General features: G+C 40.2%; 1 protein-coding gene across 3 annotated transcripts in view; it reads right to left on the bottom strand.

The window, feature by feature from the left end:
- Positions 1-16,187, bottom strand: part of pkd1a (polycystic kidney disease 1a) — a 75,971-nt gene that overhangs the window by 17,754 nt on the left and 42,030 nt on the right. For all 3 annotated transcript variants that reach the window (XM_005735675.2, XM_005735676.2, XM_005735678.1), the window contains exons 24-43: positions 14,030-14,182; positions 11,432-11,572; positions 8,901-9,222; positions 8,589-8,805; positions 8,153-8,312; positions 7,892-8,044; positions 7,623-7,767; positions 6,805-7,125; positions 6,580-6,668; positions 5,896-6,208; positions 4,892-5,072; positions 4,500-4,764; positions 4,218-4,413; positions 3,825-3,995; positions 3,590-3,733; positions 3,254-3,464; positions 3,030-3,156; positions 2,811-2,921; positions 2,643-2,692; positions 2,071-2,285 (exon numbers count right to left, since the gene is read on the bottom strand). In XM_005735675.2, coding sequence (XP_005735732.1) covers positions 2,071-2,285; positions 2,643-2,692; positions 2,811-2,921; positions 3,030-3,156; positions 3,254-3,464; positions 3,590-3,733; positions 3,825-3,995; positions 4,218-4,413; positions 4,500-4,764; positions 4,892-5,072; positions 5,896-6,208; positions 6,580-6,668; positions 6,805-7,125; positions 7,623-7,767; positions 7,892-8,044; positions 8,153-8,312; positions 8,589-8,805; positions 8,901-9,222; positions 11,432-11,572; positions 14,030-14,182 — 3,685 coding nt within the window. The remainder of the gene's footprint in view (positions 1-2,070; positions 2,286-2,642; positions 2,693-2,810; positions 2,922-3,029; positions 3,157-3,253; positions 3,465-3,589; positions 3,734-3,824; positions 3,996-4,217; positions 4,414-4,499; positions 4,765-4,891; positions 5,073-5,895; positions 6,209-6,579; positions 6,669-6,804; positions 7,126-7,622; positions 7,768-7,891; positions 8,045-8,152; positions 8,313-8,588; positions 8,806-8,900; positions 9,223-11,431; positions 11,573-14,029; positions 14,183-16,187) is intronic.

The following is a 16,187-nucleotide window of genomic DNA, read 5'->3' as shown; positions in this document are numbered from 1 at the left end:
GAGCACCGTTTAAGCACCGGCACCGTTTCAAAAGTACCGATTTGGCACCGGTATCGGATAAAACCTAAACGATACCCATCCCTACTCTGCACTACCTCCGAGGATTTTAAACCAAACAATCAATCTGTGATTGAAGTGACTTTAATCTTTAATTCAAGGGGCTTTAAAGAAGATTTGCATGAACTATTCAGGAATTACAGCAATTTTTACAAGAGTAAAAAGAGTCAAAAAGAAGCAGTTTCATGGCCTGTTTTCTTGTTATTTCATGACAAATCAAGCAGAATATCTTGAAGCTGATTCAAAGCATTGAATTGGTATTTTGTAGTTTTTCAGTGTAATGTTGAAATGTAATGTTTCTACTTCCTTCAGGGTCTGTATGATCCTCCTTTGTTGCACCAAACCTCTTCATATGCTTCTCCTGAGGCCTCTTTTCCCCTTGTTTGGCAGCTCCATATTCATACATCATACACACACATTTTTCTAGTATATCCACTGTCCCTCCTCTGTACATGTCCAAATCTTAGCCTTGCTTCTCTAATTTTGTCTAGGTGACTGCAGTAAAACCCCGGCAGAGCATCACAGTGGAGGAAGTACAGTCCCTCGCTATAACGCGGCTCACTTTTCGTGGCCTTGCTGTTTCGCAGATTTTTTATTTGTGGAATTTTGCATGTTTTTGGGTTGTTGGTTTTTTTAACAGCGCATTGTGTTCTGCATCCTGTTTGGCTGTGGACCATTGTCAATTAATCTCCTCCGTGCCTTGTCACCTGTACAGTACAGAATGTGTTCAGCTTGTCAAATTTACATAAATCTTCGATCCCTAGCAGTGTGACTCTGAAGTGCTGTACTGTATGTTTGTAAGTTTTCTCCCCAACAAACAACAATGTCGACGAAACATTTTGCACCATCAAAGGCACCTGTGGTAGCACCCAAAAGGCAGAGGAAGATGCTAACCATCGCACAAGAAGTTGGACTTCTGGACATGCTAAAGAAAGGTAGAAGTTACCGTATTTTCCGGACCATAAGGCTCATTAAGAGAAACAAAACAGTCAAATAAGTCAAACTTTACTGAACTCATTCTTCTTGCTTCCTCTACTTCTGTACCATTGATTCATTAATGTTGCATTCTCTGGCAGCTGCTCTATTAACATGTTCTGGACCTGAAAACAGGGTTTGATCTTTGTTTTCATTCTATAATACTGGACTTATTTTTCTATGAAGGTTTGAACTTCGAGAGTGTTTAAACAAGAGAGAATAGTGTGAAAATGCCTGTCTGAGAAAACTGTCTAAAGTGTGTAGTGAGGGCTTTTACAGCCTTAAAACATCTATAATAATTGTAAAAAATAAAGTTGGCTACTTTAATTTCACCTATCACGGGTTATTTTTAGAGCGTAACTCCCGCGATAAACGAGGGACCACTGTACCGCATTTGGTGATGTCCATTGATTCTTGATGTCAACTAAAGTGCTTTTGTTCAACAATCAAAAACACTCCTTGTGTTTTAAAATTATGTTCTAATTTCTTAAATAAAAACTATTGCATTACTTTTCCTAAATCCCTTGAATTCAAACTGAAAGTCCGCAGTTCAATCACATCTTCATTTTTTGGGCATAAAATCCACTGTGGTGTGATGCAAAGACAAACCACCAAAATAACTTACTGTCCAAAAACAGTTAGACTATATGAAAATAAATGAATGATTATTTATTGTGCATTTTGTGTGTAGTTTATTTTCCTAAAAAGAAATGAAAAACAAAAACGATGAATCTGACATTACTACTATAGTTTTTAATGCAATATTTGCTTTTATAGCCTTATTGTTTGTCTTTCTTTAGATTTTCTGCAGATATTGCTGTACATTTAATTCCACAACATTCATCAAGTGAAAATCTGCTTTCATCACATTTAGCTCAGGCCATTATGAGACACTGCATACAACTTCTAACGATCTGTTGTCCATTTATGGCCTTTTTAAGAAAACTAAATTCAGTGTTTCTGAAGTGTTTTCGCAAATATCCCACTTTTGCTCAGAAAACGTTTGATTTAATACTGCAGCCTGTTTGCTTCAGTTACCTGAAGAGGTGAAATATTTGTTGCGTTGCTCGGCGCCTTCTTCATCATCAGGGTTAAAGGCCATGTCCACACCGAGGTGCCTGCTGCCCTGACCCCTCTTCAGCCTGGGCATTCCTGCCCCGTGCCCAGCGCCTCCAACCACCGAAGTGTCACTCAGCAGCTCTGGCCAGTCCCTGTCCTCTGTCTCCTCCTCTACCATGTCCCAGCTCTCCTCACTAAAATGCACAATGAGTAATGTTTGTGACTCAGACCAACTTTAGCAAATAATTCATTTGCTCTGAAGGTCATTCCAACAAAACAAGTTTGTCAGAGAAGAATAACGTTGTTGTCATTATTCTGATAAAACTGTTGCTTTCGAATTTAGAGTTGTTTGGTGAAGAAAATGTTTCGCTCACTTCAAATTCAAAAGATAGTTATTTTTTTAAAAAAACGTATATTTTTTAAACTTTCACATCTCTTGCAGATCACATAAGATGAGCCATTTCCACTTTATTCGTTGATTCTCACAGCTTGCTATTCCACTACATCTGTTTTCCAACAAACAGGTCGTTACCTGAAATAAATATGCTTACCTTTTAGTTGATGGAGTGGGCAAGTCCACGTTGGTCTCCTCTGAGTTGGTCTGAGGAAACAGAGATGATGGATGGAGAGAGAGACAAACATTAATGACCTGAAAAGGTGAAAGTAGAATCTTTCCCAAATGTGACTTTTAAACCCCGTGTTTTCGTGACAGACTTTACCTCGCCATTAAAAAAGAGGAAGGAACTTCCAGCCATGGAGTTGTCCAGGAAGTCATCGATCTCCACTGACTCCTGGTCCACTTGTTGTGGCACCTGCTCCACGGTCACACACTATTGTTTACAGATACACAATGACAGAGGAAATATTCTGCTTTATCCAGGGCCTTTGAAAGACAAGAAAGCTTGATCATATATCATATTTGGTAAGGTTTGGGTTACCTTGCTGCGGCTCATTCTGAACAGCGTGAAAACGAGCAAGTAGAGAGGGTAGACGATCAGACAGGTGACCACGCCTGCTGCCACTGTCTCGCCGTTTAATGATGAAGACCTTGACACAGCCCTCGGGCTGAAGGACATGATTGCATTCATTAGAAGTTGCATGGTGGGAATTTACAAAGAGAGACAGACAAGACAAAAAAAACCCGTCACACCCATTCACGCACCCGTATCGCTTGTCCACCACAATGCTGTACCACAGAGTGTTGGCCAACAGGAAGAGCTGGAGTAACAAAGCACAGCACGTGGCTCTCTGCAGGCGGGTGAACGGGCTCCGGGTGGGCCTCTCCCACAGCGAAACCCACAGGTGACTCTCACACAGTGCCCTCTGCAGCTCATACCGCAGGAGGCGAGGCAGCTGAAGAAGCACAGCCTCCTCTGGGAGCAAAAAATAGAAAGCGATACACTGGAGTGAACAAGCTTGCATTATGCATCAAGCAGTTGTTTTGCTACACTCAATCTTTAATTATTTAATTACACGTCACCTAATCGCAGTTCCTTACCTGAAGCCTCCACCTCCATCTCCACCTGTCCATGAGTTCTCTCGTTGTCCACTGACAGCCAGTCTTCCACCAGGAAATAGTGGCTGCTTCCTGTCTGCAAGTCTTTTACCAAGACATACTGTAGCTTCCATGCTGGAGACAGACCTGAAGAAGGGGCAGCAAATAATGGTTAAATGATGGATAAACATTAATATACAGACTCTGCTTGGGCTCCTTCTGTTGTGTGTGTCTTTACCTTTATTGTCATGCCAAATACGTATTTTCCAGACATTGCCCAAGCTGGTGTCTGTCGCAATATGAAAGATGTCGAGTGCATTGCGGGCAAAAGCCCCTCTGCTGTCGAGATGGCGATGTCCGCTACGGCTTTCACGCCCATATAAACTGATTCCCACGTGAGCCGTGGTGCCTGGATGGAAGAGAGAGGCAGTTTGCATGAATTCTCTTCATTTCTTGATGTAGGAATTGATTTTATTGAGTTTAAAATTTGAAGTTGAACTGTTATGATTTGCCTTATTTTCTGTCATACACGCACTGTTACAGTGACACATGACGCTCATATTGAACATATTGGCAAAGTTTCAAAAATGACGTCAAAACGACATCTACCTGTTACGTCGTTTTATCTCACCTGCCCCTTGGTTCCAGTCAGTTTTCACCTGGACCTCATACTTAAAGAGTCCATCTCGGCCACAGAGTGGAACCACACCAGCACGCCGTAGATCCAGCTGGTCCAACTTGTGTAAGATAGCCGCTGCTACAACATAGCATATTAAGCCCAATAGACACACCAACAGCACGACCAGGCTTGGTGGCCCTGAACGCTCCTGAAGGAGGGGGGAAATGGTTTAAGTGGTTTTGTTTATTTAGTGCACATCCACAAATAGTGACTGGTATTTAGTGAGATACTGACTGGCAGTTTAAAACTGATGGCATTGGTTGGCACAAACAGGCCTGCGGCGAAGGATGTGAGGTGCTTGGTACGGCAAACCGCCCTGCTGGCGTTGGTCTCTGCTAATGGCACCATGCCATCTGTCCGCCACTGCTTTTCACTCTCACTGAAGTACTGACACAGAGAAGCAAACACCCCGACCTCCAGACGAACATCCACGGGCAGAGACTCAGAGCTGCAGGGCGTACTCACGTTGATGAAGTAGTCCAGAGTGGTGTCGTAGGTCCTATTTAGCAACAGTGACATTTTTGGAGATAAACAGGAGACAAGGACAGGAGATGCCAGCCATAGCAAAGTTACTGCATATTTAATGCGCGCTGTATTATAACGCTGCAAATGAACAGAGTTCTTACTCTGGTGACAGGAAGAAGGTGTAGTCCCTGTGGTCAAGATCTTGCCCGCTGGTCATATTGAGAGTGATACGTTTTGTGTCTGTGCAGTTGAACTCATTGGGTTGTTCGTGGGAATGGAGGTAGGCGGTGATGAATGGCTCCTCTTTGTCATTCTTTTCTCTTTCATACTTTTCTTTTAAATCTAGAAAAGAAATGAAAATAATGACAGTAACACCAACACAAAAATACACAGTCAGTAAAGAAACAAACAAAGACACAATTTACATTTAGAAGTACAGACTTAGTCACCAAATGACAAGACCAGACAGCTTTACAATATACAAAAAGAACTCAAGTTCACTTGCCCTGTTATTTCATCTATACTATATAAAGTACAGAATTTTATTGTCTGGCAATTGACATAGCTGTATGTTCGCAAACCCATTCAGAATCCATACCGAGGCATTCATATGCTGCAGTTAAGTACTGCACAGAGTCACAATTATATATTTCTGGCAATATAATAACATATGTATCTTTTAATTTGAACTATAATAGATGCTAAAAACAACACGAAATCCTTTTTTTCATTCATTCCTAAAGAAAAAATGATAAATTCCAGTTACTTGGACAATAAATATACATTTAAAACACCTCCAAATGATTATTAGCTTAATCATCAAGCAGCTCAGACTGAGCAGTGTGGAGACAAAGTCAGAGAGCCAAGGCTGACACGGTCTGAACATGCACAAAGGAGGACAGTCAATGTATTGGACAAATCAGGAGGAAAAGAGGAAGACCACAGAAAAGATTCATGGTTATAGTGAAGGAGGACATGCAGAGGATTGATGTGACAGAGGAGGATGCTAGGGACAGGGTGAGGTGGAGGCAGATGATCTGCTGTGGCATCAAATAAGGGGACAAACCAAAAGGACGAAACCAAGAGATCAAGCATATTTTTGTATTAAAGAAATTAATTTGCTCAGTTCTACCTACTAATGTTTGTGATAAATGTGAGTGCTCACCTTGGATGGTGAAGTTGAGCTGCACAAACAGCCCTGCCTGTCTGTTGCTGTTTCCTGCGCTGACCCTAACGATGACAGAGTCACAGTGGCTGATGTTAACGGCCCCCGCTGTGGGTACTCCTCCAGTACCAGAACCTTCAGAACCCAGCTCTCCAATGCTACTATTGTTAATGGCAACTGTGATGGCCAGACTATCATCAAGACCAGAGATTGGGATCTGGGTTCCATTTTCAGTGCGAAACTCCATGGATGCCACCTCGGTAGAGATGGTGTAGTTGGCAACATAGTTGAAGGGGAACGGGTTGGACTCCACCTGGATGGAAAAAGTTAATAAAGTCAGTAAAAGTGAACGTGAGGATCTTTTATCTGAAAACAGAATTTGAAAAAGACCAAAGAGAAGGACACAGTTCAGGCAAACTCTTTCAGTGAATGTGCTGATGACAGACTTCGGCACAAACAGCTTTCACGCTGCCAAGTTCTTTGACAGCCATCTAAGGAGAAGGTTCAAAAGAAGAATTTTGTACTTGACTCAGACGTTTCTGCTCTTTTAAGTGTTTTCTGATGTTCAAAGAATGATGTCAGTGTATGTACAAGTAATCCCTGTAGGGCCAAAAGCTCGGACCTCAGAAAGCTGCTTGAGTTTTATTCTACTCGAGTGTCTGGTTGACAATAACATGAACAAACCTGAAAAAGTAGCTGCATGATGCTTTTTCCAGCAGCAGCTCTGCCCAGACTTTTATTGAAAGCTCGGGGGATGGAGAACAGCTGGCACTCTGGTAATATGAAGAGAGAGGAAATTAAACACTGTCATCATGCACATGATTCTTCACAGTTACAGTTTATAATGTCCAACTTTCTGCAGTTTATAGTGAAAAATTCCAACCTGAGACACTAAATGCACAAACAAACCTGGACTGTTGTTGCCATGGTAGCAGAGGAGACTCTGGGGGTCTGCCAGTTTTCCCGTAGCAGCTATCTCAGCTCCCCTCAGAACGAGTGGCTCCTCGTTGAGTACGCGGCCGTGCATGAGGATCAACATGAGCACCGAGGACAGACTGTAAGCCTTTGCTGCCACACGCAGAGGGTGTGGCTCCAGTGTGTCTAACACGGCGTTTCCATACTCTTCACCAGAGGAAGAAGGGGTTGAGATGGACGGGGGTGAGGGGGAATCCAAATAAGCATGGAGGTACGAGTAGGAAGCTGACTGACTGACTTGATGGATCAGATCACCTTGTAAAAAAAGGAGAAAATATGACATACGATAAATTAAAAAAAATAATAAAAAGACCAAACTTAACTAGTTTGTTCTTAAACTGTTGGTGCGCACAGTATTGGTGACTGCTCATTTATTTAAGGAAAAATAAAATCATAAATAGATTTTTGAGAGCAGATTCATTCAGTTATGTAATCTACTCAACAACACCACTTACTAGAATTTGGAAGCGTTGTGTTAGTGAGCATTACACGGCTCTAGTTTAGCTGAATTTACACAAATTCACTGCTTTTAGATCAATAAATAAACCAATTTTTAGTTCCTTTATAGATCACCTATTTTATTTAGTCATAAGTAAGAGCAGTTAGAAAGCTATATCCTCAACTTAAAAAATACACAAAGATATCTGACTGGGTAGAAGTTCCTAATTAGTGTTGCAGTTAGAGGCTCATGTAGAAATGAGCAACACTGTCCTAAAAATGCATTTAGAGTGACACAGCAGTTTCGTTCTTACCCATGATGTTCAGGATGTTGTCAGCTATTTCAGTCGGAGTGACGACGCCCTGCTTGGTGTCTGTCTGCAGAATGTCCAGCATGGACTCCAGCTTGTTCAGAGTGCTGTTCTGACACTCCTCACAGATGAACTCTCGACTTACCGCCTGGAAAAAAGATGCATGCACATTCACTCATAACTGATTTGTTTGTATTCTTGGCTCTCCTCTTCTGTTAATAGCCTTAATAATTTCCTTTAAAAATGACCCCGTTTTCTCTCATCCTGCTCACCGTGCACTGTGCAAGAGCAGCGGAGGTCTGCTGGATATCGCTCACAGTTGTCAGATCCAGAGCAGTCAGAGCTCTTGTGATGTTGCTGCGGACTCTGACTCTATGATTGCGCTCATCTTGGGATACGCGTGACGACCGACTGGTCTGCTCATACTGGAAGAAAGTAAATGCCGATATAATTACTCCTCATGTGTTATCAGCTGTTGTGTGACTTGACAAATGATTGCATTAATCGCGGTTTTATGGCTAGGCCTCTCTTACCTCATTTAGGACTGTAATAAGAACCAATGATAACTCTCTGACCCTCTGGGAATCTCCCTGCTCCAGCAGCTTTTTGAGTTTGCTGTCTGTCAGATCAGAAAGCCAGTGGGGAAGACTGCTGTATCCAGAAGGTGGATCTGGCAGTACAACCTCAATGGTCCTGGACACAAACAGGAAAAAAAACAACTGAATATAGAATTTGAAACTTCACTATATGCACGTGGAACAGCAGTCACTGGTGAACAAGAAGAGCAACAATAACAGCAATGTTGCTTGTAGATGCCATGAAACTCAACAACTGAGCAAATACCTTGGGGATTGTAGTGATTCCTTGAAACATTTCAGTAATATAACACCATGGTAGCTAAAAGTGACTCAAAAAGATTCAGACTGAAATCTCCTCATAAGTGAACTAAACCGAGTAAAGTAGAGTTACTTGTTAAGAGGCATGATGGCAGCTCCCTGGTGGTCCTCCACTGTGATGTACACGTATACATGATGTTGGGCTATGCTGAAACCTGGAGGCAGGAAGGCCGAGTGCTCTGGACTGCTTCCTTTGTACACGCAAAAGTCCTCACAGTATTCTTCTTTGCAGCGTGTCACTAGCAGACTGTACAGCAATGTAGTTTCAGAGTCACCCAGATCACTGTAACCTAAAGGGTTAAAATCAATGCAGGGTCAAAAGACAACAATCCCTATAAAGGATATGATAATTAAAAAGATTTAAGTCACATTTCCTTCTTCCTACCAGAGCAGTTGAAGTGTACGCGGTCCAGCAGTGTGCGTATCCTCCTGCCTTCACCATCAAGATCCGCGTAGGCCACTCCTGCCTCCCCTCCAGCTCTCAGGTGACATTCCCCACCAGCCGGGGCCTTGTTGTGATGCAGTGTGATAGAAGCAGCGCCCTCGCCATTTAAGCTGCTGTCAGTCACATGCAGGGTGAAGACATAGGAATCATTATGCCGCAGGACCCCCTGCCGTAGCACCAGATTCATACCGTCGCTTCCTGTCGTGGTGGAGGAGGAGTCTAGGACCAGAGTCTCATTCTTTAGCGTCATGGCACTCCAGCGCTAAGACAGAGAAGGAAAACAGCCTATAACTCTCTGCTCTTGATATTAGTGACATCAGTGATATCAGTGACGCCAGTGTGCTTTTTCTTGCTTGAGTTGCAGTTGAAAAGATGAGTTGGGAATAAAAGGCACGCCATTATAAAACAGTTTGACAGTTGGCCGGATAATCAGATGAAAATTTTCAAGCGGCAGGTCATTTCAAAACACAACTTTTCAAACAGCTCAACCACCACACAAACAAACTGTTTCGTATGGCGTTATTTTTGTGCCACTATTCTTAGCGCACTTAAAAAAAATTTTGCAGGTGCAAGTGTTGCATTTTGAGGAGAAATTTATTTTGAAATGCAAATGCAAAAACTGAGCGACAGGGGCTGCTATCGTGTGTGTGTATGGATAATAGCAAACACTGAAATACATTTTTTGCACGCAGCAATGAATTTTGTTCACTCAAATTGAGCTTTTCTTCGCTCAAAATAAATTTCTCCTCAAAATGCAACAGTTGCACCTGCAATTTTTTTTGACGTTCGCTCAGAATAGTGGCACAAAAATAACGCCATAGTTTCGGTGTAGTTCTTCTCAAAACTGAGGAGCTAAATGTAAATCTGCAAGAGGAAAAAAAAAATGTAACAGAGATGGAGAAATATGTAAGAAAGAGTGGACAGGAGACTGAGATAAGAGATCATTTTCAAAAGGTAGGAACTGCTCAGCGAATGGAAACTTTATAGACTAGAATGTCCTCATTTATTTTAGATATTGTATCCAGACATAATGCTTTGATGAATTATGTTTTTGTGAAAATATCGCATGAACATTTTCACACTTTTCTCTCTTGTTTAAAGACTCTCAATGTTCAAACCTTTGTAGAAAAATAATTACAGAATGAAACCAAAGGCACTCGTAGGTGCAGTTGACGGTGCAAAACGTTTCACTGACATTTTTGCGATTGTTGGAGAAAACTTACAAACATACAGTACAGCACTGCAGAGTCACACTGCTAGCGACAGAAGATTTAGATAATTTGATAAGCTGAACGCATTCTATACTGTACAGGAGACACAGCACAAGACTGACTGACAATGGTCTACAGCCAATCAGAACGCAGAAAACAATGCAGTGTAAAGAACAACAACCCCAAAACAAACAAAAAAAAACGCAAAATTGCACAAAAAAATCCAGGAAACAGCGAGACTGCAAAAGGTGAACCGTGTTATAGCGAGGGACCACCGTACTCCGATAAAAGTTTACAGGGACACGCTTTGTTGGACTGGTTACATCTAGAGTAGTGTTACTAGACATGAGGGAGGCATTCTGATGTAATTCTCACCAATAAGTGTATTCCTTAAAATGTCAAACTATGCCCTTTAAATATGGATAGCTTTTAAATCATCATGATAATAAAATAAGTATTCTTAAAGTGCTCAAAAGAGGCGGTAACCTTTGACCCGTAATTTTAGCTTTTTCCTTATTAATAATTTAGTTCCTCTTGTGAAACTTTTTCCCTACAATTTATGTGTACAATATTTCTAAAGCGTCCAAATGCATGACAAACCTGACATTTTTCTTAGGAGACAGACAAGATTAACTTGTCTGTCTCCTAAGTTACTTATAACTTAGAACTGCAATAAGTACTGTATGAATGATTAAACGTTAAAATTGATGTGTAAGTGAGACAAAACTTGCTAAAGTTTTTTCTTTTCAAGCTGATGGATCTTTCCCTTTACTAAAGACATATTAGTATGTAATGACTACACATATTGAGTCAGATATGTGTAGCGAGTCCAAAATTCAAATATACTCCAGTCAGTATGGAAAGTATAGTGTAATCCTAACAAAGTGACATTGGTTATACTGCAGCTGAGCAATGTCAGCTGGTAGGTGCAGTTCGAACTCCAGAAACTCAATGATTGTTTTGTCTTGCAAATTGTTTCCTTATGTAAGTTCAACACAACATATTCTCTCTGGCTCAGCTTAAGGGATGACCTCATTCTCACGCCCACACACTACTGCCTGCATCACGAATCCCAGGGAAAGTCTGAATTAAGGAGAGAGGTGGGGCAGCAGAAGAAGAAAGAGAAGAAAGGGACGTGGAAACGTTGACTTCACTGTTGCTTCTGTGGTGCCGTGACCTCATTTTGCTGAGACATAGAAAGACATTTTTAGCCAGATTCTGCCCTTAAAGCTTGACGTCAGTGTTTGTGTGAGCTTTTACCACACGAAGAACGCCCTTGCAGTTGGTGCAGGTTCCTCGGAGGTAGACATACGAGTTCTGGCTGACCTCGTAAATCGACTGGGCCTTACAGGACACACACTCAAGATACACAATGGGAATGTGGCCGCTTTGGACGAGCACCTGTTACAAAAACAGACATGCAGGGATGCAGTCACCAAGATCTGAAAAGAGAACGTTTAACCACCTGAAAAGAAAACGTTATATATGTGCACATTTGGCTTAAATCTGATGTATGTATATGAATATGCACAATCTTTAAGGAAAAAAAAATACTGTTTCCCCCAATTGTTATTGAACTATTACTTAAAGAAAATTTCGTGTTTAATCCTTTTTTATTTACTTGCATTTCTAAACAGTGATCAGCACACAGAACAAGAAGTCTTGGACCACAAATCTGCAGTTTGCACTGGAACCCTCAAAATATTTGCCATGGTTCATTATTACAATAGGAAACACTTGTGTCATGCCATGTTATGGCTGGATCACAACAGCTTTTTTGTTCACATTTCTTTTCTTCTTGCTCTGCCTTACACTTTAAGCTCCCTTTCCCCTCTCTTTAAACCACTTCTGATTGGCTGCCCCAAAGTTAGAAAAGCAGAGGGCTGTACGACAAAGTGAGATGAATTTCTTACAGAGAAATGTTGAGCTTAAATGTCCTAAAAGTAGCCCTATTTTTACCTCGCTAAATCACTGTGGTAACTTGTGCCGAACACATAAACTGGAAACAGTTATGTTCAAAGTTTAAAATCGGCTAGTAGCGTTTTGTTGTTTCTTTTATTATATCCACCAAGAAGATTGTGTTTTTGAGGTGTGTTTGCAGCTGTGTCATTCTTACCGTCTGTAAACACAATAGCTCAAACAATTTTAAGAAAGTACTATATAAAGATTTAAAATATCATGTCCCATCTGACCTCTCATTCAAGGTAAACAGACTGATCTCAAGGTGAAAGTGATAATAATACTATGCAGAACTATTTACTATTAAAACTATATTTCACACTTCCATTGTTTGTATTAATAACATAGAGGCATATGGGGAGTGATATATAGGAATTCTTAATACCATATTACGTATGACCTCGCACCTCAAACTTATATAAAATGTCTTTTATCTTTAAAATTGTACTTAAAATGCTACCGCCTTTGTTTGTATTGGCAACATTTAGGAAATAATGCAGGTATATGTGGATTCTAAACATCACATTATAGTTTGCATCCAGCCTTTGAAGTGCCTTTCTTTCAAGTTGACCCCAAAATGTTTTGTATCTTCAAAGAAACTATTTATATCCACATTAATAAAAACTAAAATCCCATATTCAAAATTATGTCAAGTATATTAAAATGGGTTTCAGCATTGTAAATAACAAAAGCCTGCCGCTTGCACTTGTTTTAACTGCACTACAAACATCTTAAAGTATGTTTAAAAAGAACAAAGTAAAGAAAATGAACATAATATAATGAATATATAAAATAAAATACACTTCAAAGTAAATATTGGCCAGACACTGAGCTGTCTTGGCGAAGGTTTGCACTCTCTGATTGCTTCTTGTTTACAACATGTTTTAAATGCAACGTAGAGTCTCTGCTGGGCGAGTGCATATTATATGTGCAACTTGTTAAACTGTACCTTACTAACATCACAAATCAAGCCAACTTGTAAAGATACAGCTGTGGAAACTGTGTATGCCAATGTCACTGAAAGATTCATGTATCCATTTGATAATGCAGAACGTGTGTAAATGTTAAAGTTTAAATGTATCCAGTAAAAATCTCAGAGCTCCCATCTGCTGTCATCAATTTAAATAAGCTGTTAAAATAAAGAGCCAAGATCTTATTCAGCATTAAAACAATTAACTTTAATTAAAATGTTTAGTTTACCGTTCTGTACACTAAATCTCTAAAAGATTAATGATTTTCTGAGCATTAATCTCTTGTTTTATTTGCAACACTGTTGTATTTTATTGCTAAATCTTTATGTTATTTATAGATTTTTATCACTACTTTATCATTATCTGATAATGTCTCTGAGTAGGCAGCACTCATAGGGATCATTTTGTGTGACCCGTGAAACCCCACATTTATATGAGTGTGCACAGAATTGGAAGCAGAAATCCTGGATTAACACAGCTGTTGATAACTGCTGTTTTGATACTCATCATCTTTAACTAGGGTTTTAGATATTGTTGAGCCAGCTCATGCAGAGAATATTCAGAATATCATTCTGAATATTCAGAAGTATTCAGTTTTAAGCTGTCTGAACGCTGAGCATTTGGGCTTATAGAGACTAATTGCAAACTTTGGTCATGTTTAATATGTGAATCAACCATTTCAACAGTACATATGGCAAAAAATTAAATTATTTTTCTAATATAACTAATTAATATCTTTCACCGGTGATCAATTAACCAAAAGTTGTGAAACATTTTTTAGAAGAAGCATTATTAATAAGTATTAATAGAAAGAAACTGGGAAAGCTGAAAATATAAAGACCAAGAAAAATCTGTGTATAACTTAATGACAATTGACTTTTCTGATGCTATTAATGTGTATTTAATATGTATATAAAAGGAGACTTACAGTCTGTGTGGTGGACTCTGGTGCCAGGCCGTCTTTGCTTATGGTCAGTTTGAAAGTGTATTCAACCTCAGCCTCCAGCTCTGAGCCAGAGATCCCCAGCACAGGGCCGCTGGAGCCCAGGCCGAAGTTCAGGGTGGAGCAGTGCTCTGGACCCTGAAAAGAGAATTTGCAGCAATTTTTTATTTATGTTGTCTGTCTGTCAAGTTGTACAAAATCCTGTTCCACACAGTCTCAAATTCATTCCAACAAACACACTTGCATTTGTAAACTATGGCCCAAAATAATTGGGGAGAGATTAAGGGAAAGCCGACCTACAAAAATAAGTTTCCAGTACTTGTTTCAAATAAATCGCCGACCCGACAGCATCAGGAAGGCTGTTCCAAAGTTTGGGTGCTACAGCAACAAAAGTCTGATCACTTTTGGGGTTGTAGCAGAACATGGTGCATGCAACTATTAAGAGATCTCGACCAGATGATCTGAAAATCTGAGGTCTCAGTAGCTCCAATAAATAAGCAGGGGCCTGTCCATGTTGTCAGTTGTTAATAATGGGATGTTAAAGTGGATTCTTAAGCTCATTAGAAGCCAGTGACGGGAAGAGAGAATACGTGTGATATGAGAGTGCTGCCTTGTTTTTTAGCAGCCTTGTTGCTGTGTTGTTCACCAATTGGTGACGAGAGCTCTGATAGATACTTGTGAAAAGCAAGTTACAATAATAATGGCTGGAATAAGGGTAAGAAACACACCAACGTGGTCAATTATTAATTGGTGGCTTGGATTTTTCAGTAGTACTAAAAGAGGCTGTATCAGAGGTTTGTGCTGCCCGTGGGTTCCCATCAGCACAGGCACGGACAGAGACCGGGTAGAGCAGCAAACAGACTTTTATTGGTGAGTGTTCACACATAATGCATAAACTAAAACCCTGTGTGCTCCACTGGAGCTTGCCTGGCATGGCGAGGCACACTCAACTCTAAGCAAAGCTAAAGGAATATCTTCTCCTAAGTTTGGACAAAAGCCCACCATCATCTATGAGTCTCAGCATGTGTGTCATCTGGTTTCAGCATGCTACTGCATAAAAGGAGAGGTTGATTAGCCAGCTTGCAACAGGTGAGTCAGTCACCTGGCACTGCTCCCGTACCATTCTGCCCAACCTGTTCTCCTGCAGCTGAGCTAAAAACCACAGACCATTACCACAAGGATAAAATCAATCAAATACTCAGTAAATACACTTCCTGTTAACATTAAAATGAGTTCCTCTGTTTTTTAAAGTCCAACCTAATCTTGCACTTTCATGTATTTGATATGTATAAAATTGCTTATCCAACTTTTAAGTCCCAGAGTAGCTTAAAAAAACATATTTGATAAGAGTTTAAATATATTTGATTATTTTATCTACAGACAAACATGGGGAAAAAGTAAAGAGGTACCCGCAAACGACAAAGTTACATTTAATTTTTAAATGCATCCAGTTAAACGTTTCAGAGCTCTGATGTGCACCCACACTTTAGAAACACATGTAAATAGCAGCACTGTGAGCACAGTCAGCACGGAAATAACTGACGTGAATTGAAATGTTTATTTTAAAACTCTGAGTGACAGGTTCCGAGATTACTGATTTTCTGCACCATTAATATTTTTTCTTATTTGCAACAGTGTTGGATTTTACTTTATGGTTAATTTTTATATTCTTTACACCTTCTCGCCATTTTATCGTCATCATTATCTGATAACATCTCTGACTGGAGCAGGCAGCACTCATAAAGATCATTTTGTGTGCCCGAACAGTCGCCTGACCTGAAAAACATCCGTTTTTATGTGAGCGTGCACAGAGCCTGAAGCAGAATGGCCTGTGTTGAACTTCATTCGTTGTATACCACTCATTGCTTGCCAATCTAAAGACAAAGTGTGGATAACAACGGTACAAATGTATTTCTATAGAAGAGCAGTTCAAGTTTAGTGTTTAGTAGACCCACACAAGTTCTCCTCCATGGCTGAAAACACAACATCTTTTTAATGACTGTAATACTGTGTGTGCCGAGTTTATTTCCCATCCTGTAAGCAGCACAAACTCCTAATTTTCACAACTGTAGTTGTATGGTAAATTTTGTAACACAACTTAAATAGTCACCAAGTGAACAGCCAAGTAAAAATGGTCACAGAC

This window comes from Pundamilia nyererei, unplaced genomic scaffold (assembly GCF_000239375.1).
Source record: "Pundamilia nyererei isolate P.nyererei 1_Seehausen unplaced genomic scaffold, PunNye1.0 scaffold00065, whole genome shotgun sequence".
Lineage (NCBI taxonomy): Eukaryota > Metazoa > Chordata > Actinopteri > Cichliformes > Cichlidae > Pundamilia > Pundamilia nyererei.
Note: the sequence above shows the minus strand (reverse complement) of the source record. Positions and strands in the feature narration are given on the sequence as shown.